The sequence below is a fragment of the Aptenodytes forsteri genome, unplaced genomic scaffold (assembly GCF_000699145.1).
Source record: "Aptenodytes forsteri isolate BGI_AS27 unplaced genomic scaffold, ASM69914v1 Scaffold172, whole genome shotgun sequence".
NCBI lineage: Eukaryota > Metazoa > Chordata > Aves > Sphenisciformes > Spheniscidae > Aptenodytes > Aptenodytes forsteri.
Genome location: NW_008795018.1, coordinates 13,199,147 through 13,223,591, shown reverse-complemented (window position 1 = coordinate 13,223,591; position 24,445 = coordinate 13,199,147). Strand labels below are relative to the sequence as shown.

The window sequence follows — 24,445 nt, the reverse complement described above, 5'->3', positions numbered from 1 at the left end:
TAATATATGCTGATACAATGAGAATCTATCTATTGCTAGTTCAGTTGCTGAAAGACAATAGCACACTCTTTATTTGGTATATCTCTTTAATAGTTTTCACATTTGAGGTCACTGTCAAGCTGACTTTTGCAGCTGCTGTCCTGCCAGGGACGTACCAACGGAAGGCAGGAGACCCTTAATATCAGGTGGCATTTCATTAGCATGCAAGAAGACCTCAGCACAGGAAAGACATGGCTCTGTTGGAGCGGGTCTAGAGGAGGGCCACAAAAATGATCAGGGGGATGGAACACCTCTCCTGTGAAGAAAGGCTGAGAGAGTTGGGGTTATTCAGCTTGGAGAGGAGAAGGCTTCGGGGAGACCTTATTGCAGCCTATCAGTAGCAAACTTTTTAGCAGGGCCTGTTGCGACAGGACAAGGGGTAATGGTTTTAGACTAAAAGAGGGTAGATTTAGACTAGATATAAAGAAGAATTTTTTTACAATGAGGGTGATGAAACACTGGCACAGGTTGCCCAGAGAGGTGGGGGATGCCCCATCCCTGGAAACATTCCAGGTCAGGTTGGACGGGGCTCTGAGCAACCTGATCGAGTTGAAGATGTCCCTGCTCATTGCAGGGGGGCTGGACTAGATGACCTTTAAAGGTCCCTTCTAACCCAAATTATTCTATGATTCCATGATTCTAAGAAGCCAAGAAAATTCCAACATTGAAGACAGGAGGCACCAAAATCACGTGTCTGGTTTTGAAAATTGCACTGAGCATGTGTGTTTTCTTCAGCTTTGAGAGGAAAGACTAAAGAAGGTGAGCCAGTTTCACCAGTTATAAATGGGCTCAAACTAAAATACCACATCCCTTTTGGAAAACAAAAACAGGATTAACAAGGCTTCAGCACTGCCATCTAATTCACTTGAATTGGTTTAAAAATGCATTATAAAGTACACAATACTGCTAATGATGTTTAAGAGAGTGGTGGTTTTCTGGTTTATAACTGCCTGAGGCACACTCTTCTGAGTAGGAAATAATTACTCTTAAAAATCAAAACCTGTCTTCTGTGGGAAATATGTATGATATATATCCTTGTTTCCGAAGACTATTATTAAAATGTAGTTTACTTGACCAAAATCCCATAGTTTGGATGTTGATTCTGCCATTGAAATCAATAAAATTGCAATGTTTTTGTTTTATCTGAAAGAGTGATGAAATCTAGCCCCAATTTAATAATCAGTCTTAACCGTGCCTTTAAACATAAAGGGTACAAAATATCAGCACAAGTTCCTGCAAAGAGATAGTTTGTTTGCACAAGCACACAAAAAAATCTGTGTTTATATCCCCACAGAAACAAGGTGCTAACCCTGGAGGGATGGGGAAAGAAGAATGTGGCAAAGTCCTCAAAGCAGAAAATTCTTATTTAATGCAAAGCTGTTTTGATATCATCTAGAATTTCACACTTGTGCCAGGTGGTTCAGATACCAAGTAAACCTGCAGAGAAAAGAACTTTATTAGCTACTTTACATTTCAAAATGTGGAATCACTTTCAATACTTGCAGATTTCTTTTTCTCCTAGCTAAACAGTTCTCATGTATTCTGTGTGGCAGACGGTCTCTTTGAAAAACTTTGACAGTGTTTCTTCCATTTCTAGGTCTATGGTGGCCCTGATTTCCTCTCTCCTAGACTAGCCCAGCTGTGTGTTTCAAGATCAGCACAGAACCCACTGCGAGTCTCTACTACTGGCAATTCAGCCATTGTCCATTTCAAGACAGATGTAGCAGTGACAGGGAAAGGTTTTAATGCCTCCTGGCAAGAAAATCCGGGTGGTAAGTATACTGATTAATACCAGTAGAAATTCAGGAAGTCTGAGAATTGCAGATCAGCCATGCAAGCATTTAAAGTAGTCAAACAGCATAGGACTGAAAACTGAAGGAGAATTTGGGTGTTACTGGATTTCAAAACACTAAGAGATGCTGAAAAACACGGAGTTAAAAATTGTCTAACTAGCTGAAATCTAGGCCTATTTATGTATTTTGTAACAGTCTACCTTGTTGGGGTTTCTTCTCTACATAATTAATCAAGACATCCCTGTAATCAGAAAAGAACTTTTTCACGCTAGCAGTTCTCCCCACCCACTCACCCACACAGAGTTCTTTATTAGCTGAATGATGCTTTTGGTTTTAAACTGTAAACTGAAAAATATCTGAGAATGTGGCTTAACTTGGAGAACTCATCGGACTCCAAAAATATTTGGAGTGATTAGTGAATACTTGAACTCTATAAGGTTCATCCATCCCCCATGTGATTATTTGTTCAAAGCCTTACTGGTAATCAGTAAAAGAAGAGACATGCTTAAAAGACCCAACCACATGTCTCTACATGGGAGTTCTTATGAAAAGGCCAATTATCGGAAAATAATTGCAATGAAAAGTGAGGACAGGCAGATTTTAATTCTTGCAGTTTTGCTTGATTAAGCACACTGATTCATTAGTTTGTCGAGGTTTATACTTCTCCATTCTCACAAGTTTTATGAGAAAGGCACAGGAATTTTCTTTAATAAAAGAAGTCTACAAGAGTCCTTTGAATTAATCCCCTTCTGAGATCTGGCGGCTTATTTTTTCTACTTAGGCCCCCTGAAGCTTTCTCATCCCTTTACAGCCTCTTGCCTGTTGTACTCCAACCCCTCTCTAGCTTCTAAAACACCCGCTTACCAGAACGCAAGAACAGTATATTTTTTATCCTTCCAGCAGGCTGCCTCCATCTACAACAGTCTCAATGTCTTTCTCTCACCCTCCTCCACCCCTTTACAACATATAAAAGTCCATTTGTTTGTGTTAGTCCTATTGAAAGCCCTGGCACTTCCCACACTGGATCCATCATTCCAGGCTATTTAGATATTCATGAGCACTGGAGCTGTTCTGGTCAGAAATACCTGAGGGTGAAGTGGAGTCCTCAGGAAGCCCTCAACTGCATGGGTAGAGAAGTAGAAACTTCAGGCTTGCAATTGTTTTACTGCTCATGGGGAAAGTGGAGCTCCTAGCTGTCTTGATATTTTCAGAAATGGTTTTCTCACCTCTATGCTCAGCTAGGCCTAGTCATTGCTTTCTCAGTGTGGTAGGTCTGTGGCATTCATATGAATGGTATTTTTGATTGCTTTTACAATATCTAGGATAGAGGAATACCAGCACTAATGCTTCAGCCTTTACGACATCTACTATCAGCCTGGGGCTAGAAAGAAATGTTACTCACAAGCATTGTTGTTGCATATTCACCAATAATGATAATGTTATACTTTCCTGATAGTCATTTCCATTGATTTTTGTTGCGGACAGGACACTTCAACAGTTGGAGCCCTCATTTTACAAAAGTTTAATGTAGAAAATATAAACATGGAGGTGTTCTTCCCTTAGTTTAAAAATAGAGGTGGAATCTCACTAAGCATAGCAGAGCTTGTGGTTAAAACTGATTATGTCTTTTTCAGGCTGTGGTGGTGTGTTCCAAGCTACCAGTGGGGAAATCCATTCTCCAAACTATCCTCAACCTTATAATAACAACACAGATTGTTTTTGGGTCATCCAAGTTGACTACAGCCACAGAGTCCTATTGAACTTCACGGATTTTGACATTGAAAATCACCGTTCATGTAACTACAACGATGTTGCTGTAAGTAACAGAAATTTCAAAAGTTTCCTTAATGAGTCTGGTGAAATGCTTGCAAACGAGGAAGCTTACTGTGTAACCTAGGCCACAGTTGGTTTCAGACTGGTAGTTGCATAGTCATATTTATTCACTGATGAGCTAAGTCTTGAATTTACAGCTAAATAGTTATGATCTAGTTCCCTTTGCTTCACCAATGAAGAAGGCTTCACAAATGCATTTCTGCATTCTTCCAGGTTCCCACTTTTATCTGGAAGGACCTTTTCTTGAAAGCAGTGCATGCTGCGTCCTGGCATCATGCTTTTCCTTTTGGTGGTGTGAGTTGTAGTTAGTACTGCAGGAATAACCTCATACATAGATGGCTGTTATTATGACACCCTTTCCCATTTATAGTGCAGTTTACCACAGCTTGCTCCAAGCCATAGGGTGGACTGCCCACATATAAATAGATTGCCCACACTCTGTTACAAACTCAGGAGAGAGGGAGGTCTACATCCAGAGGGAATTGTGGCTGTCTGGTTTTCTTTATGTATGCACTGTGTATTCAGGTGCTCCTCAGCTGTCTGTTTAATTGCTTCATTATAGCCACTGTTCTCTTAAAAGCTTCACATTGCTGTTGGTTTGTGAGCTTTTGTTGGTGTCACAGAAATTCAAGCTGCTGCTCAATCAGTGCATGACAACGAAGAACTCCCCACATCTCCACTTGGCCTTTTGGGAGCAGGGACATGAAATCCTGACCTTTGATGTCAGATTGCACTTCACTCAGTACAAAGGCATGTGTGATCAGTACCAGTCGGATAAAGCACAGTGGCTGTAGCCCAAAATCCAGCTTTCCTCTCCTTGATAAACTGTCATTCACAGAGAACTCAATTTGGCAGGAACTGTGACTCTTTTGAAAACAGCATCAGTTTTAACAGCATTGCCTCGTAAAGCTTTTTTGTACTGCACCAGAAAAAAGGAAATGTGTCCCCATTTTGCTGAGCAGAACTGAAGATTTCATTTGGCCACGAAGTCTCTTTGTACAATGACTATTCATTTTTTTTCTGCTTCTGAAGCATAGGGAAATACGGTTATGTCTTTTTATTTAAATTGTTTAACTACATCAGGGGGATCATTGAAAGGGAAAATCTATTGGAAAAATTTCCAAGTCTTCTGTGATATCACACAGGAGTAGAAACTCAGATTGCCTGACAGAAACATGGGCCATCTGAAACAGCAGTACTGGTAAAAATGCCAAAAAAAATTCACAAATTATGGGCTACATTCTGAAAAGTCCTGATATACAAGTTTCTCTTTTAAATCTGATGCCAATGGATGTATGTACATATATAAACACTTTGTAGAGTACTCAGCTCCATGAGCTCCTTGCAGTTACAGGCACAACTCCCATTATCTTTATAGGCTGGGTACAGGCACTGGGTTTTTAATCACTGAGAGGCATCAGTCCTTCAGCTGACAGGATGGCTGTGGCAGAGCTCTTTGCATGAGCGGAGTTTGCAGACTGTTGCAGTGCAGTGACACCCCTTTTCCTCTATTACCATATGAGTATCTGTTGTTTGCTTCTACTTTTTGTTTTTTTAGGGGGTGATGGAGAAGGAAGTTGCCTGTCAGCCCCAGCTGTGCAAACACAACTGAAGCAGCAAATGTGAGCAGGGAGGGAGATTTAAATTTAATGCAGGCATCAATCATTGCTCACCAAGGGGAGGGTGGTTTGAAAAGGGATGAGGGAGAATGCTGATTTGAAGCCAAGAGATAATGAAGGGCTCTGAGACTCTGGTGTATGAGGTAGAGAAGAGCTCTTCAGTACTAATGCAGGGGGACAAGCAGGGCAAGAAAGGAGTGGATGGGGTTTCTTTCTCTACCTGGTATGCCAATAAGCAGAAAATCATTTGTTACCAACACCTGGATGTGATTTGTGTTCATCTCATTCCAAGGCTTGCTATATGCCTCACATGGTAATAGGAGGACAGAGTGAGAGGATAGAGAGTACCTGGAAATATACAAGTAGATGTATGACTGTGAATGGTTTAGGAATTCCATTCCAAAAGCTGCGTAAATGGAAAATAAGGGCAGCTAAGGAAGCTGGTGGGTTGTTTTTCTCTCTCTAGTATAGGAACAACTACTGTGTATGAGTAACACAGTGGTTCCACCCTTTTCTATTTCTTAAATTTTTACTTATCTTTATGGATTTTATTTGCTCTGTGAGTTCTCTTGGGGCTCCCCTCCACCCTTGAGTGTATCAATGGCCTTTTCCTTCATCCTTCCCCTTCTAGACCTAGTCATTTTTCCCTGTGCTATGAATTGAGATTTTTTTTTTTTAAATATTTCTACCGTAAATTCCTTTCTATGGGGAACACAATAAAATGTATTTTTTTCCTGTAATGTTTTCCATTGCACATTTGTCATGTGAGCAAAATGGAGGGAGAGAAAATACTCATGTCTGCTGCTTCTTGGCTATGCTGCAACTCCAAAAAGCCCCGTGCATTTTTCGGTTCTGCTCAATGATTTCACATGTGAATCTGAGCACAGATCTAGGTTCAGCCAAATGAATTCTAAGCCTGTAACAGTAACCCACTGTGTAACTGCTCTGAGCTCCCTCTAGAGTCAATGGATGGAGTGCGCAGACAGCAGTCCAGGCCACCAAAAAGCACATTCTTCATTCACTTAGATGCCTAAATTTAGTTGATTCCTCACTTTCTGTGCTTCAGTTCTGTACCTTATCTGTTCTCAGAACAGATGAACATCTCTTCATCTGCTAAGTGAGGATGTATAGCCTTTACTTTCTCTGATCTCAAGTATAACTTGGTTATATTCTGTAGAAAGCATAAGATCTTTGAGAAGACTTTTTGCTGTCACTGTCACCATACATAAGGAATAAATTTTTAATTTCTCTTTGTGTACCAGCCCATTTCTGTCTGGAAAGGGTGTCTTATAACACAGAAATTTGTTTCTTTAAAGGAAAATAGAGGGAAAGAAATAGTGAATGCACTAATTCCTGTATTTTTTGCCCATGTGTTTAACCAGTATTGTATCTGATGCTATACCAGGAGTCCAGGTCAGCAAGAGTTTCAAGTATTTGGAGACTCGAGGAGGACGTGGCTCAGAAGGCAGTGCTTGTAGCACAAGGCACTGAAAATGGGAGGGAGAAATAGTTTGTTCTTTTCAGTGGCTTTGATTAAGTAAATGTTATTTTTCTTTCCTATTGCAGTATAACAAGTAGTACACAGGAATGTAGAAATGTAAGCCTCTGGGAGTTAGAGAGGAGGTATGACTTCACTTATTCCAGGTGCTGGCAGAGAGGATCTTCCAAGAGAGGACAGTTAGAAATATGTGGAGTTTTTATGGCTCAAAGACAAAATTTATCTTTTTGTCATGTGCTTTTGCAAAATGCAGGACACATTTGAACGAGAAGGCAATGAGTCACTCAGTTATGTTCCTTGTGGAAAGGGAAGAGAAGAGCAAATTGCTGCTATGCACAGTCCAAATGAAAACTTGGCTTTTAAGTAAGCAGATGCATCATTTTCCTTTACTCATGCAGCCACAGAAATGCATTTTACAGATGTTTTCAAAATAACTTTAAGAAGCTGCAGAGAGACACAACTCTTTCCTGAACTAGTATGTGAATATTGTGGTTTCTGATCTAGATTCAAGACTGAAATCCTCCCTATAAAATAGTTTAAGCTAATAAATAGCAGGTGAGCAAAAATGATGCACCCATAAAATATCCATGTGTTACTGTTCCTGCTTAACTTGTAGCTGCCATAACTCTTAAGAGAGATGCTGCTGTATCTCACTAATTCTTATGCTGAACTGTTGCTTGAATCAGATTTTTAGCAAGTGAAAAGGCTAGGAATAATTTCTGGGTTTCTGAAAGAGGAGACAGTGCTATTCTTCAAGCAAGCTGCCCAGAAACAGCAAACACTTGATTTAGAAAACATTCCTCTGACTTCATGCTCTTCTCCCAGTATTACCACAGAAAGACTTCTTTATTCCAGAAAGCTCTTGGAATGAAATGCCTACTTAGTCTCTTATGTTACTCATCCTTAATATCTTCCTGAGTGAGAAAGCTCAACTACTAGAGTCTCACAACAGTCCATGTGTTAATGGTCGTATCCTCAGCTGTGCAGAGTGGCACAGGTCCATCAAAACTAGCAGTTTACGTGAATTGTAGTCAGGCCCTCTCTCTATGCTCTGTCAATGCAATGCTTATTCTCAGTTCTAGCATTCAGACAAAATCCTCTCACTACTGTCTAGGGAAAGACAGTACCTTAATTCCTAAGGGTTATTTTGTTAGTCATTACTTTTTCACATTCCATGGTTTATGGTTTTTAACTCCAGGCAGTCTGATTTATATACATAATATATGTGCAGAGGAAGAATGAACATTGCACACTATGTATTAAAGGGCTGATTATGGCAGGATGCCAAGAGAGAAGGAAAGGTTGAATGGATGGATATTTTGGGTCTCTTTACCAGGTACTCATTTTTACAGATATTGCAGTACACTTAATACTCTGTCACAAGGTCCCACACAGCTAGCTAGTGTTATAGGCCCAAAGGCAAATGTTTAATTCATGAATACAGCATTGGCTATGTATGGTATGTCAGTGGATTAAGCAGGAGTTTTGTCCTTTGTTTCTCAGCTCCGAGGTTTATTTGAGACAGGTCACCTTTCTCTCAGCTACTGTTTTTATATTTTTTTTTCACTAAGGCCTTTGAATACTGGAGGCAGAAACATTGCATTGTGTTATACAGTCTAGTTAGAAATTTTTAATTCATCGGTGCTCCATTGCACAGGCTTGCTGGAATTTAAGGCATTTTGAAGTAAAAGAAGACAATCTCAATAAGAAGTACATTTCTTCTAATCCAGTGGCATTGTTTTGCTCAAAGCGGCCTTTTATATAGCTTTTAACATCCTAGCACCTGAATATCTTCCAGTCCTCCTATCCATATTTTTATCCATATTTTTCTCCATTTTGCTATAGGCAGCTGAGTCGCAGACTATATTAAATGGCGTGCTTATGGTAATGCCGGATGTTAATGCTGAAACAGGAACCGAATTCAACTCTTGTTGCTGCCCAGTAGCCCAAAGGCTTTTCCTCTCTGGGTTATGCAACTGTGCTGATGGCTCCAGTGCTCATCACTTCTGAAACCAGGCACAAGGGCTATGGCTCCAAACACAGCAGCAACAAATCATGTCTGCTGGAGTGCTAGGAAAGATTAGTGGGAGACTCTGAGACTGTGGCCATTTTCCCCTCTCTGTGGTTTCTCTTGTTATAATTTTGATGTCACTTAAGCTAGAAACTCACTGGTTTTAACTTCACTATCCTTCTCTTCCCGACTGTGAAACAGAGAGGAAGGAAACAAAATTATCAGCTGTAAGGGGAAAAAAGAGAGGGAAGGCATTTGTGGTAAAATTACAAGTGAAGTTTTGTAAACCCATCTTTACTTTCTTCCTCCCTTTTTTTACTTTTCTTTACCTTCTGCTTCAATAACACTTCATGTATACGTGTGTAATTCAGCACCCTAAAGCTATTATAAAGCACAGATATATGGACTCTGATCCTTGATGCTGGGTACATGTGTCTAAAAACCATAATCCTAGTGTCTTCTCTTTTTGTACACAGTCATAGCTCCCACTAGTGCACTAGTTGCATGTGAGGGCCAATTTAGAAGTCTTTACTGAGGCAAGATGTAGGGTTTAACTGAATAAAAGCTACACAGGAACTCATGTTAGCCATTAACAGAAAACAATAAATGTATGGGGATATCTGGATTGTTAAAGGAGAGTTGCTTCCATACCAGATACACACAGAGGAAGATGGTTACTTGATGCATTTTTGTTATAAAGGCTATAGTAGCTTCAGCCTGAAATACATGCATTTTTTGGAAATGGCCACAGAATTAAGATAGGCAATGCATAGTTTGTTTGCACTGCCCATACCAGGGCTGTATCAGGATCAAAATGTATGAAGCATAAGAGACGGAATGAAATAAAAGTCTTCTCAATACTCCTATTGAAACCAAATACTTCATTTGATCTTTTCATAACAGGTATTTGATGGTCCTAGCAATGAAGCACCACTTCTTAGAAAACTCTGTGGAACACAGCATCCTCCTCCTATCACATCCTCCAAGAATCTGATGTACATCCGACTGCGCTCTGATACAACCAGCCAGCACAGGGGCTTCAGTGCTCGCTTTACTGAAGGTAATTGCATCATTTACATTAATGCATATTTATCTAATCACCAGTTTGTTTGTATTAGACACAATCTTTTAGCACAGCTGATAACGGGAAGTGTTGTTTCTATATATGCAGCATACCAATGTGTATCTTTAACAGGATTGAATTTTTCCAAATCATAGATTAAAAAATTTAAAATCTAAGGATCATCTTAAATTCTTTGATTGGGGGAAAAATGTACTTTATATAGCAAAGCATCTAGCACACATCAGCTGCCTCTTATTCCTCCTCCCTAGAGGGTTAGCTACCCATAACTGTCCTGAGAAAAATGTGCAACTGGCAGTTTCCACAGGCATAGTGACAAAATATCATTTTATATGTCTACCCATGCGCATGAATCTGAAAAGCTATAAAAGAATTCTGTGTGGTGCTGTTGATGAAGTCCATGGATTCAGGCCTGCAAACCCTGCCAAACATCAACTATCCAATTTGTGGAGGACTAGTTGGTATTTTACATGGTTTCCTTTTTAATGAAAAAGGACACCAACTGGGCAGAATTTTTCATGAAATTACATACTATTTGATGATTGGTGATTTTCTTTCGTTTTTTTCACAATAACTTTGGAAACATTTTTCCCCAAGATATAGCCATTTAGTTTTTGCAAAGAAAATCCCTTTCTCTCATTTTCTTCTTAGGATTCTTTTCACTATAAATTAGTACTTTTCCCAGAAATATTTTTTTCTTTGAAAATATTGTGAAAAATTATAAAGAAAAGGAGGAATTTGCATCAGCAAAAATCTCAGGAACCCCAGTTATTGAGGTACTAGTTAGATACCTATTTAGGCATTTCTGACTAACAGCTATGAGAGCCTAATCTGTTAGACATTCTCAGAGCACATTTACTGGATTAGGCCCTGCACAAAACATGCCTGGTGAGCAAGTGCTCCCTACCTAGGATGTAGGCAACCCAGCTCCACTCTTCCTGAGAAGACCCTGTAAGTTCCATCTCCTGCTGGTTGTTTTAGGCAGCACAGCACGATAAGTGAATCTCAGTCTTCGGTACCTAACTCTCCACCCTGCTGTTTAAAGCAGCTGTGTGTTAAACTCAGATCTGGGGGTTTTATGATGAGTCAGTATGCTTAGAAATGAGGCATGGTTAGCCAGCACTGTTAGCCAAAGTTATGCAGTCAGCCAAGCTCTTGCACATGTGCAACATTTCACACAATTGCAGTTTTGTTGACACAGCTCACAAGAGGATGATGCCAATGCAACGTGATGCCATCCTTGGGCATTGGAAGGTTCTGGAGAGTTTCTTACGATTTTTTCCTTCCTAGTTGCCAACACAGGCAAATGATCAGAGAAATGGGTGTATGATTGCACTACCCTGAAACCAAGTTATTTTGCCCCAAAAATTGCTCTTCTGGGCTATGAGGAGCTGATAAAGATGAGGTCTGTTCCCAAGTCACTCTGGCTTCTCTCAGATGGTCAGCCTGGTGTAGCATGGCCTGTGGATCCAGGTCAAGAAAGTACACCCGGTGCTTGGAGCTAGTCCTTAAGTCTCCTTTTCTGATAAATTACTGTCATGAATTTTATCCTCATTTCACATTGATGTAGCATGTTACATTTTATGCATTCATTTTCACTACAGAATCTAAGATATGTGTTTTGTATATGTAAATATCTATGTGTCTATGTGTGTGTGTATGTGTTTCATTCTAAAGCATGCGGAAGTTTCATACAGTCAGATTCAGTTGGGGCAGCAATTTCCTCTCCTCTGTATCCTGCCAAATACCCAAACAATCAGAACTGCAGCTGGATTATTCAGGCTCAGGAACCATGTAAGTAAAAACATCTTTTATAGTTAGCGGGGATGACTAACATCCTCATCTTCTTTTCTGTAATAACAATACAAAATTCCTCCCTTATTTCTCTAGGAAGTTCTGTATCCTGGTAGTTGGAGACTGTGTCTCTCCTAATCTGTCCTAAGTCAGATTTCACTGTAAAAGATTTAGTGCATAGTGAGGAAAACGGTTTACAACTTTTTGTCATCTTAGCTGATTTACTGTGACCCAAGTGTTGCAATTCTAAATGAGGTGTTGAATACTATGTGAAGTTGGATTCGTCCGTGAGAAAATCTAAGGGCTTATATATAATTAAAGCACTTGTATTTAGCCGACCTTATTTTGGTCTGGATTTTTCAAGCTAGAGTTGTGTTAGATCAAATCTATGCTGTTAACATAAAAAAAAGAAATTTTAATTAAATAATGAGAAAAGATACAGAGGAATTTCAATTTCTATGTGCATAGATACCCTCTTAGATGTTCCTGTCTCATTTTAGATAGATTTATGATTGATCATAAAACACTAAATATTTTCCATCAGACACCGGTATTACCTTTAATACCCAGTATTACCTTTACATTGTATAAGATTCCTAAAAAATATTTACAATTGGGTAATAGTATCCTGGTAACATCATTTAAAATAAATGTTTATTTTTAATAGCAACTACTGAACTTCAGTTGTTCATCTGATATTTAGCCATTGTTGTTAAAATCATAGAATGTTCCAACCACATTTATAAGTTTATTTTGCTAAGTTATAAAATCAATTTGCCAAAGAAAACACCAAAACAAAAATCAGGAGATAAGCAATACTTTTTTTTAACATAGGTTCTTATACAAATACATGAAAAGGACATCATCAAAGCTGTTCCTCACCTACATAGCATTTATTTTTAAAGACAATCTTTTCCTGGATCCAGGTTGAAAACTCATACGTAACTGTTGTCTCCTGAATTACATCAGTATGAGAGACCAGAAAAATGCTGTATAAGAAGTAGCCTGTGTACGTAATGACTTCCTCCACTTACCGCCAGGACCACCACATGCAACACGTTAACAGGGCTTCATTATGCCAGTCACACCAGCATTATAGGGCATAGCCATACACAATAGATTTAGCCAATGGCAAACCACAGCACAGTTCCTGCTCTGCTTTTACTGAGAAGGCCAACAAATCTCCTGCTCTTGCCACCCACTGTGTTTTTCCTTTTTGCTTTGTGTCCTGAGGACCTGCATTGATAGCGGTAATTGATTGACCGGGCAGGACACAAAAAAGTGCCAAACACGCAGACTATGCAGCTGAATGCCAGTCAGTGGCACCCTGCTGAATGCAGCGCCTGGGTCCATGTCTGTCATTTCAGCTTATTCTAGCTAATTAATTGTAGCCCAGTGAGAAGCAAAATATTTGTGTCAAATTCAGGCTTGGTCAATGTGGGAGAAAACTTAGTTATCATCTAAATCGTGAGACTCTTTCTGACCCACTCGAACTGCATAGGAGCTCTAAGGCCAGGAGTAACTACTGTCACAGACTGGCATTGAGGACAGCCTCTCTTCTTCCAGTTGTGACTTCACCTTTGTTCAGATCAGACAAGCAAGAGCAATATGAGAGTCAAAGACACCCTGAGTTGGAAATCCTCTTTTTCAGGACGTAGTCTGCAGTCCAAGGGTGTGGAAAATCCAATCCTGTACAAATATAGCTGAGGGTAGTTAATGATCCTTTAACCAGTCCAACTGATGTATGTGGAACGTTACAAAACGATGAAAGAACCAGCTCTTTCTAAGCTGGAGCAGGGCAGCATCAATTCACATTTTGTCCTGATCGATGGTATCGATCGCAAAGGGACAGAAGGTCACGGATGTGCAGAGATAAGTTTTGTTTCTCAATGTCTGTAGATTTTCCATGTTGTATTTGCTGACATTTTCAGTATATAATGAAGCTGTTCGGATACTAGGAATTTAAATTCATGTGTATGTGTTAAATCCTATGCTTCTAATGCTGATTGTACTAGAAAGTACTGAAATATGAAGAGATTTATCAGGATCTTTGCAGTAAGTATTAATGCACTTCCATCATATTCACTCCTCATATCAGGGAATAAACTACTTCAGATGTTATGTTTTATGGGGACTGACTGACTTCAGAGGAGAAAAGAAAAGATGGTACATTTGTTTACATGTAATTATTTCTCTGTGAAATGCCAAACTTCTTTTTAAGTTTTTACTCTTTGCTGTTGCCAGTCAACCACGTCACACTCTCGTTCACTGACTTTGATATTGAAAACAATAGACAAAACTGTACAACAGATTTTGTGGAGATTTTGGATGGGAATAACTACGAGGCTCCTCTTCAAGGTATTGTACCTTTCTCTTGTTTATTTTATATATAGAACTACACCCAAGCTAAGCAGGAGAAGGTTTTCTGTGAGCGTCCTCCTGCTTCATGGATCTTCTCTGATAAAGGAAGCTCCTTGGCCAGAGGAGACCGGGAATAGAGGAAAAGTCTTCAGTGTGAATGCCACAGTCCTCCTAGGCTCTGACTGTATCCCTACTAACCTGCAGTTTGGAGTTGACTCAGCTGCCTTTTCCTTCCTCAGCTGAACAATATTCGGAACCAAGCAATTAAGTTTAAACTGAATTCCCAGTTAACTGTACAAAAACATAACATAACACACACTCATAAGCACAATCCACACTAAACATAGGTGAAGAAAGCTGCAGATTTCTGGGAGCAGAAAATGGATTTTCCTCAAGCCCTGGAAAGCCTGATTTTCTGCTTGTTCCTGAATTTGCTACAGCTTTCTCCCTGTCCCTCTCTGTCCAGGGCCATCCCCTTCAAGTGGCAGGAGCAGCCTTGAGCAGCAAAATTCAGTGCTTATACTGCCAGGAAGCTATGAGAGAGCCCTGGCCACAGGGTGGTCCTGACTCCACTCACATCTCCAGGGTTGCCTCAAATTCCTTTCTGGGAAATACGGAATATCTATGCCTGACTATGCTCTCCCTTACTCTACTTTTGTATATGCTCCTTTGTCAGGAGTGGGGCTGCACTCAATTTAAATGGTCTGTAACTAAGAGCAGAATTCATTTTTGGTCTCCTACCCTTGGCTTTCAGTTGACAAGAGGACCAGGATACTAGCTGCTATCTTTCTTTTTGCTGTCAGATGCCTTTCTGCTAGATCATGATTCATATTCCTAATCCCTATGTTACAATCCATTACAGAAGAACCGGTCTGTTATTTGTCACTTGTTTTTGTCATCAGAAACCAATTGAGTGAAATGCAAACTACTGTCAGATATATTTGATGGGATTTTTTTTTTCAATTAGGCTGTAATTTCTGTATAGAGTGAACACAAAGAAGCTCAATGACAGAACAGCCAGTGACTAGGGTGTCTGGAGTGCAGAACGTCCTTCCTCTGTTAAAAAAAATTGCCACCAGACTTGAGTTCTGTGCTAATGAAATGGAACATTTCATTTTTATGTAGATTGAATTGACAACTGCAATTGTAAGCAACAAATGTTACTCCTGGTTGCTGTTAGGCATTAACCCCAAATGTTAAATTAGCAATAGTAATTACATGCTGAACACTCCTTTTTTTCTCTCTGGCTTGTTCTCTTTCAGGCCGTTACTGTGGCACTACTATACCACATCCTATCACTTCTTTTGGTAATGCCTTGGTGGTGAACTTCATCTCCAACAACAACATTACTGCCAGGGGCTTCCATGCCACCTATGCTGCATCATCATCATGTAAGTCCATATGACAGGTGTTGCTGTCTTATGCCTCTGACTTTTAGGAAAAAGAACAGATCCTGTATCTCTTTGTCTCTCTGACATTCCCTTTTTTAAAATCCCCTATTGCCCTTCCTCTTTTTGGCCAAGGTCTCAGCGAATATATCAACAAGCTAAAGAACAAGGAGACAAGGAGAAATGCTTTCTTGATTAGCAAATGCTCTGGCTCTGTCAAGGTATTTTTTTTTATGTCATCCTTCTCAAGCCTCTGCTGTCTCCTTCTTGTTGCAGCCTGCGGGGGTACTTTCCACATGGACAGAGGAGCTTTCAACAGCCCTGGCTATCCTGAGCCATATCCACTCAACACTGAATGTGTCTGGACAATTCTCAGCTCCCCTGGCAACCGGCTCCAGCTGTCCTTCACGTAAATGCATTGCCAGGGGTTATTATTCAGCCCTTTAACAGACCTGAAAGAAGGATGCCCTGTGTTTATTAGGAAATGTAATTACCAGATGATAAAGCTGAAACATGTTTTTAGAGTGACTTGGAAAGAGAACACAGCAGTGGTTAGTGGCAGCTTGCAATCAGCGTTCTCCTGTCTTAGTCATTGTTTATATTAAGGCATATACAGCATTATATAAATAGGTGGTTTATTGTTTGAGCAACATGGGATGCTGAAGAAGCCAGTTCTCACTCACTTATAAACAAGAAGAGGAAATTTAGCATTGCTCTGCCTTTTCCTTACAAAGGGAATTCCTACTATTTCCTTACTACCAGATTCATTGTAGTATTTATTATATAGCTGAGTAATATAAAGGGCCCAGATACTCCACAGATTGTAGGGTTAAAATTGATATTAAACTCTTCAAAATTTCTCCAACAATTAGAGCAGTGGAGGTAAAATGGGCCAGGAGAGTATCTGAAGGAATTTTGTTTTCACTTCAGCTAAGTAACTTTTCTTTGAAGACTTCTGACAGGAAAGTCATGCGTGATCCACAGAACAACGTGAAGTCCTTTACTAGGGTCGTTAGGTTGTTCTTTACCCGTGATGTGGATTTCTGAGCCTCTCTGTTTCCTGGCATCAAACAGTGGCTGCTGCCAAGAAAGAGAGCACTGACCCTTTGCAAAGCTTATCAAGAATCAGCAGGAAAAGTAATTCTGCAACCTGCATTTACAGTTAATCAGGACAAAAGGAAAATTTGCCCAGTTAACATGCTGACTGCATAAGGTGCAATTTGTTAGGCACGTACTGATTCACTAACTCAATAAAAAGGACATTCTATTCCTCCTTTACTCACTAAAGCAGAGAAAAAGTACTACAGCCTGAAAACATTTTCCAAAATATTTGCTACAAAATAATGAATAACAACTTTTCAGAACCAAAACAGAAATCTAGTGTGAAGCAGAAACTATCAGTGGAACATACATTCAGTTATATAAAGTGACACTGAGTAGATGTAAACTCCTTTTCTTCAGTTACACATAGCTGAAAGGCAAGCTGAAAATATTGGAAAGCATGGAGTAATTGGGTTAGAAAGCAGTATTTATTTTATTTAATTTAATATTAGGGGTTTATAAAGTTTTGTTGGCATGAGGCATTCATTTTCTTCAGCTCAGTCTGAACAGAAATGCCTGTCTTGCAATTTGAGAGTTAGCTTTAAATTAGTCTGAAGTATATCCAGATGAGTGGTTGGAACCATTTCACAGCATGTGTACACTGAACACATATGGCTATATTCAGGACTGAAAGGGAGGAGTTGTTACCAGAAAATGAGAAAGCATAAATATTTGGGGCATTGGTTATAAAAGGCACTCTCTGGAATCTTTACTATATATTCATAGCCTGCTTCTGAAAAGTATATTGGATTGAATCAAAGCATGTCACTTAGAATAACATAATGATTTTTAGAATATATGTAGCATTCAGCTTGGTGCAATAATTTAGAATTTATAATTTGATTACCAAATCCCATTCCTTTTCTAAGGTAAAAATCAGTTTAGAAGAGTTCTTAGCAATCCTTATTATTATTTTGCGCACCCAGCTATGTGAAACTCAGAGAGGCCAGAGAAGCAGTAATATTTTCTAATTCTGGAGAAACTGCTAAGGGATTTCTGAGCTCTGAGGTGTTAACTACAAATGAATCTAAGCTTCTGGAAATTGTTATCTCACCAGAGATTGTACTGAAATAATACACATATGACAGGGCTGCAAACTGATTTGTAAGGCTAAAAGTATTCTCTGCACCCAACAGATGTGCACCCAGTAAATAGTCTGACCTGGGCTTATATTAAAAATCTGTTTTATATATCAGGGGCTTTCTGTGTTTCATGGTTGTTGTTGGAGAACCAACAAATATTACAAGGGTTTGAGAACTCTTTAAAAATTATAACTTTGCAAACTGAAGCTCTGTCATAAAATAAGGGGCCAGAAAGGAGAGAGCCCTGTATCAGTAGCACTGCCAGGTAATGAGCAATGACTTCTGGGTTCTGGAGGGTTTTGTTGCTCCCCTCTTCTTAACTGTTACAGTAGGATACCAGCTACAGGGGGATTTGTGGCCTGGCAGGGCAAACTCCAAAGTATGTATCAGTCATACGCCTGCTAATGCTCTTCTACTGCTATTGAAACAGAGCGTTTCAGGTGGAAGATAGTAGCGGCTGCACCAAAGATTACCTGGAGATTCGTGAAGGGAACGATACAGGCACACTGGCAGGACGATTCTGCGGGAACTCCTTGCCTTCAAATTATATGTCTACTGTTGGACATGTCCTGTGGGTCAAATTTGTCTCAGACAACTCAGGCACTGGTGTTGGCTTCAGGGCCACATTCTCTCACTGTAAGTAAATGATATTTAATTGAAAACTGTTGTTCTTTCATAATACTTCCAAAATGATTCAAAGAAGTGAACGTTTGGCCCTGTAAAGTCTATTAGAAAATGCTTGTTGATTCACAGCAAGGCTGTGAATTGACTTAAAAAATATTTTGTAAAATATCTGCTGAATATAAAGGGATGCTCTAAAACATGTCAGAACAGAACTCGTGTGTATGTAACTTAATCAGAAGAATTAGACATTAAATTCTATCTTTTTAAATTATCATAACAGACAATTTTTTTTTCAAATTGATCATACTATCCTTCCAGAAGCAAAAAACTTCATGGATTACAGAAAATAAAATGTACTCTATTTTATTGACTGTTTTCTAACAGTTTATCACCTGGTTTTCAGATTCTTCCTTCAGCAGTGTTGGGCTGTGAAGATACAAATAAGAGATATATACTAAAAACTTTTATGGCAACCCAAGTTTACCAGTAGCCTGTTAGAGTTAAAAATATCTGACCATATGTCTTTGCTACCTGAGAGCGAGCAATGGTATTTAATGTTTATGTTGCCATTTATTAGGCAATTGACAAATTAAGAAAAAAGCATTTCTTTCCCAGCTTTCCATTTTGCTTTTTGAGTATGACAGTGTCCATCTTCCTAGGTTTGGATCTAGATGCCATCAACCAGGAAGCAGAATTAGAAGAAAAGGAAATTATGCCAGTTTATAGATCCAAAATTGCAAGGGACCATTGCAAACATCAGTCCGACTTGCTGCATGAACAGACTGCTGAAGCTAAACATCCACAGCCATTCTGATTATGCAAGCTAAACTTCTAATAATTTTCCTTACTTTGAGACTTTTACTACTCATTTTCAAAAGGGATTATCAATAGGTCAGAGCTCAATCAAATCAGAACCGTTTTTCACCAGAATACACAAAAGCATTTAAAAAAAATAATTTTATTATTTAATGCTTCTTGGGAAGAAATGAACATGAAGTAGGCAGTCGGGGGGAATTTAGATGTGCCATCTTCCCACCTCTCCTACATGTAGAGCCACATGGCTGTAATGGGTAATTTCCTTCAGATAAGGGCACACTGCAACCCTCACAACAAGAAAATAATTAGATGTACATCCTAGGACTGTCTGAAACACAAGCCTATGCCTCACAGCACTGTCTAGTCCTAAGTAAATTAAGTCAGATGGGCTGAAATGAAAGCTATATTCCAGTCTGGGCCCCAATGCTTCTTTTAATCTAAGTGAATTAGAGGCATTAGTTGTCTGTTTCTTGTTTTTCAGTGTATGGAAATGACATTGTGGGAAACAGAGGACAAATAGCTTCACCACAGTGGCCCAGAAGTTACCCTCACAATTCCAATTACCAATGGCGGATTAGTGTTAATGCTTCACAAGTCATCCATGGCCGTATCCTGCAGATGGATATCGAAAATCATCACAGATGCCATTATGACAAGCTAAAGGTGATTTCGTTGCGAGAAGTTATTTTATTTCAATTAACTTTGATAAAATGATGAATAGAGAAACATACAGGAGGAATGGGAAGAATTTTTGAGAATCTAGTGTGGCTTATTGTTTTGCTATGTCATCTTTTCAACACTTATTAGCTATAGGAAGGGTTACATACTCTTTGGCTCCCTAACAGATATTTCCAGGCTGTGAGTTTGAAACTTATTAAAAATAAGTCTACAATGGTACAATCCTGAATTTTCAAATCCAAGAATTTCAGGTCAGATACCAGATTGAACTTTGCTCTGTGCTGGTTCAGTTGAGGACAACAGTGACAGTAACATCTCAGTGCCTCTAAAAATAAGGTTATTTTAAAATCCTACAAGGAACAATCCTTTACTTGCACCTTCTTTGCTCTCTGGATCAATAATTTGCTGTTGGCAGTAGGAAGGCACCTCTTTCTTCCTGTTTGATTTTTTTTCTGTACCCTCCTGTAATACAGTCTAGCCTTTTTACCAGGCTAAAAAATACAGCATGCATGGTGCTAAGCAAAATGGAGGAATAGAGGCAACAACTTCTTTCTGAACTTAGCTAAACATAACGACTTAGTTAAATAAGGTAAATCTCTTCTTGTCTGTTTTGTATTTTTTTTTTTTTTTTTAACCAGCTGATTCAATAATTGTACTTTTCTTTCATCTTTGGGAAAAAGAAAGTTAACATTAGTTCAATATATTCAGTATATTCAATTCATTATTAATTCACTGATATCCAAATTTAATATTAGTTCAAAAAGGAAATATAACTTTTTCCTTCATCTCATGTCAGATTTTAAAGGCATCTTCTTTCTTCTAACTCAGCCTGCTTGTCTTTGTCTGTCCCTCTGAAAGCAAAATGAGTTTCTTAAATCAGCTAGATATTCAGTGGGTGTGAATCAGCCTACCTTTAACTTGACTTGAGGATCAGATCTTCAATGTAATGATAATGTTTGTTTAATATTTCCTAGCTTTCTCTACTGGACATTTTTTACTGGGGGGAAGAGGACAAGAACACAAATAGGTTTGAAAGGTGATAAAAAGAAGCATCTTTTAACCAGCCAAGATTTTGGCTTATAAATTCATAAAATGAAAAAAATATTATTGCATATTTGTTTGATAGAATTTAAAATATATGTGTTCTTCAGGGGGAAAATGGGGGAAAAAAAGAAAAACAATGCCTTTTTTTCCTGCAGATCGTGTTGTTTTTTTCCTCAGCAAGGAACAAGATTGTACTAGTGGACTTTTTTAATTTGGGAAGCCAGTCCATGTCCCCAAAGAGCTGCCCTGTGATGGGGAATGAGCTGAATTTGATGGCTTCCATTCAGATCCTTCTTCTGCGAAAGCTTCACAATTAACAGTATATAATGGAAAGGGAGATTTTGTTCTGTTTTTTTTAAGAAAGGTTTCTCTAACTGGGATTTGCTGAAAGATCCCTCACTCATTTAAAGAGGGTAATTTTCTCCTTGGAAACTTGCTGAGTATGGGGCGGATGAAAATCTACCTGTGTGAGGAACGGCACCATTCTCCTTCTCTCTGCAGGTTTATGATGGGCCCACCATTCATTCTCGTCTTATTGCAACATACTGTGGTGCAGAGCCTGCTTCTTTTGCATCCTCTGGCAGTTCGATGACAATCCAGTTTCAGTCAGATTCATCTGTGACTGGAAAAGGCTTTCTTCTGGAGTGGTATGCAGTGGATGCTTCTGCTGTTGCACGCACCATTGCTAGAGGTGGGTTTTCAATGGGTTGCACGGTTAAAAGTGATAGAGCCAGTGATATACTAAGCTTTACTTAAAAACTCCAAACCAACTTCACCACAAGAGAAAGCCCTGGCTATTAATGGAGAGAAAGCTTTCATTGACATTTTAATTAAGCATTTTAAGTAGCTTTTTAAAACAATTTCTAGGGACTGTCAGATATACTGTTTTACAGTGTTTTAAAAATAAGCATGTTGATAGAGGGTCATTTTTCTTACACATGTATTTCATGAAAGCTAAACATTTTATATGCTTTCATGAAAAGGTATCCCTCTTGAAATACCCTTCTTAAATCACTGGCCATTGTGATATGAAACCTTTCACTATAATGCATCTCATATCCATAAATAAAGAGAATATGCTCAGTATGATCATGTACCTCTGACAAATAGCTCCTGGAAGGAGAGAGAATATGCCTCTTGTACCGTTGATTTTCTCTGAGCAAGTTCAACACGAGAAAGTTAAGACTAACTAGGACATAGCGCAATGTCTTCTTTCTAAATCTGAAGGCAGACTTCTGGGGACAGAGGGACTAAGGATCCCTGGGGCTCTGCAGGATAGTAGCAGTATGTAATGGGTTTATGTGCTGGGAGAGCACTGAGCCACTAGATATCTCAGCAAGGACTCCATCTTGATCTAAACTTTTAGAGGAGACATTAGGAGTGAAGAAAGAAAAGTACTTCAATTTCAAGAGGGTCTAAATTGTTTATATATTATTGGTTATGCATGCACCATTCCTTTCTGATGTGCAACCTGTGTTAAACTGGTAGATGCTCTTAGGTCTTTTGCTAGGTATTCCTCATGGTAAAATAGGTCACATCATTGCTGCACCAGGTAGCACAGGAACATCCTTATAGGTCAGGATTTTCAGGTTTTGTATTCCCAGCCCAAACTGAAGTAATGCTTGAAGAAATGCATTCCCGTGACTACACACATCATCACTGTGCCCCCATTGTGCTTAATTATAGGACTCAAATTATACGAGGGGAGTGTTCAGTTTAAAGAGGATGCTTTCATTTTCGTCTTCTTGTACGTGACAGGTGCATGCGGAGGGACTGTAACAACTGAAGAAACACCTTCATTCCTCTTCTCACCAGGCTGGCCCATGAATTACAGAAATTTTGCTGACTGTGTGTGGCTTATCAGAGCTCCTGGATCCACTGTGGAGTTCAATATCCTGGCCCTAGACATAGAATCTCACAGCTCATGCAACTATGACAAACTTATTATCCGAGACGGTGAGAAGCCAATCTTGCCCTACCTCAACAGCATGCAATAGAGGTCCCAGTACCTGGAATTCTCATGTCCATTGAGCTTAAGCAATCTAGATAGCAATGGAAACATGCTCTAAATCAGTATTCTTCCTCTATGCTGAGACATTCTGCTAGTTAAAATAAAACTAGCAAAGTCTAGCCAAATACTTGGTGGTCTATAAAAATATTTCTCATTCTGTAAGGGGTTAAAGATCTTGAAAAGCACCTGCCTGAAAGTGTGAGCCACAGCAACCAACAGGCAGATGTGAACTGATTTGGTTTTAACACTAACATTTCTTCTTTTGATCTCAGGAGACACTAGTCTTTCTCCAGTGATGGCTACTCTGTGTGGACGAGAACGTCCTGGGCCAATAAGATCAACTGGAGAGGCGATGTTCATCCACTTCATGTCAGATGCAAGTGTCACTGGAGCTGGGTTTAATGCCTCTTATCACAAAAGTAAGATTTGTTTCTCTTCTCACCCAGATAAATGTCTGCCTTGCTGCTAACAATGGGGTAAGGAAAGAAAAGACTCTGGCATTTTTAACAGCTGTCTACAGTCTATCTAATTAATCACACTGGCCAATTATTCACATCTCATGAATATGCATTAATAAATGTCTGACTCTGCAAAGGTAAAATTTGCTATTTTCCCAGCAATATAATACAACAAAGCATGATTCAACCAGACCAGTCACTTTTCAGAAGTAAGAAAAGTGTATGCCTAAGTCTGTAACAGCTCAGCTGAAGGGTGAAAGAATGCCCAACTAAGAAAGGGAAATAAATGACTGAAAGCATAGAGACAAAACAGAGAGAGACAGATGCAGAAAGCTGTGTAAGTTCCAGCAGGAATGTCAGCAATTTCCAGTGGCTCTCCTCCCACATGCACCCAGGGGTGATAACAGATTCCTGAATGGGCTGAGGCACCAAGGAAGGTGTTAGGATAACAATGGGCAGCCAGGGGAAGTTCTTCTGACTCGCAGCTTGAGTAGGTGACAGTGGTTTGGTCCATGGCTAGAAGCAATGTACTCAGATAGTGTAACAATATGCTCATGCCATGGGAGGTCCTTGGCATAGCTGCCTGCTTACTCGTCTGTTAAGTCTGAGAACTGAGTCTCACGGTCAAGATGTTTGGTGTGTGTCATCTTGTGATCTACTAGCTTGTATCTGGGAGATCATTCATTGTGTGCATTGCTTTATGCCCCTCAACTCTTCATGCACTTGCCTCAACATTTGCTTTTACCTGTCACATCTTCCTTTTAGGAGGCTGGGTTTTTTTCTAAATGAATATGTGAATAGTTGACACTAATGTTTTCTTCTTTGCTTCAACTCCTTTTTCTCAGGTTGCGGAGGCTATTTGCACACAGGCAGGGGTGTCATAACATCCCCCAACTATCCTCAAGACTATGCTCCTAATCTGAATTGTTCCTGGCATGTAGTGGTAACCTCTGGATTTATCATTGCTGTCCATTTTGAACAGCCTTTCCAGGTTAAGAGTGAGGATACTTCCTGTAGCCTTGGAGATTATGTAGAGGTGAGGTTATTGGCTAGGTCACCAAATCCTCAAAGCTATTAAAGCTACTGAATCTTACAGATTTCAATGTCAGTAAGGCAGCCCAGGTTGTCAGGGGGTGGAAATACCAAAGAGAAATACTACAGAGATTATTTCTCTCTCTCTCTCTGTCCCCTCCCCCCCTCTCCCCCCATCTCCC

The 24,445-nt window shown here is 39.4% G+C and overlaps 1 protein-coding gene across 1 annotated transcript in view; it reads left to right on the top strand.

Moving 5' to 3' along the window:
• CUBN (cubilin) overlaps positions 1–24,445 on the top strand; it is a 147,179-nt gene that overhangs the window by 71,872 nt on the left and 50,862 nt on the right. The window contains exons 30-42 of the mRNA XM_009275697.1: positions 1,637–1,811; positions 3,467–3,648; positions 9,697–9,853; positions 11,552–11,668; positions 13,913–14,026; positions 15,292–15,420; positions 15,694–15,826; positions 18,031–18,236; positions 19,522–19,703; positions 21,264–21,453; positions 22,521–22,718; positions 23,046–23,192; positions 24,077–24,267. Of these exons, the coding sequence (XP_009273972.1) occupies positions 1,637–1,811; positions 3,467–3,648; positions 9,697–9,853; positions 11,552–11,668; positions 13,913–14,026; positions 15,292–15,420; positions 15,694–15,826; positions 18,031–18,236; positions 19,522–19,703; positions 21,264–21,453; positions 22,521–22,718; positions 23,046–23,192; positions 24,077–24,267 (2,121 nt within the window). The remainder of the gene's footprint in view (positions 1–1,636; positions 1,812–3,466; positions 3,649–9,696; positions 9,854–11,551; positions 11,669–13,912; positions 14,027–15,291; positions 15,421–15,693; positions 15,827–18,030; positions 18,237–19,521; positions 19,704–21,263; positions 21,454–22,520; positions 22,719–23,045; positions 23,193–24,076; positions 24,268–24,445) is intronic.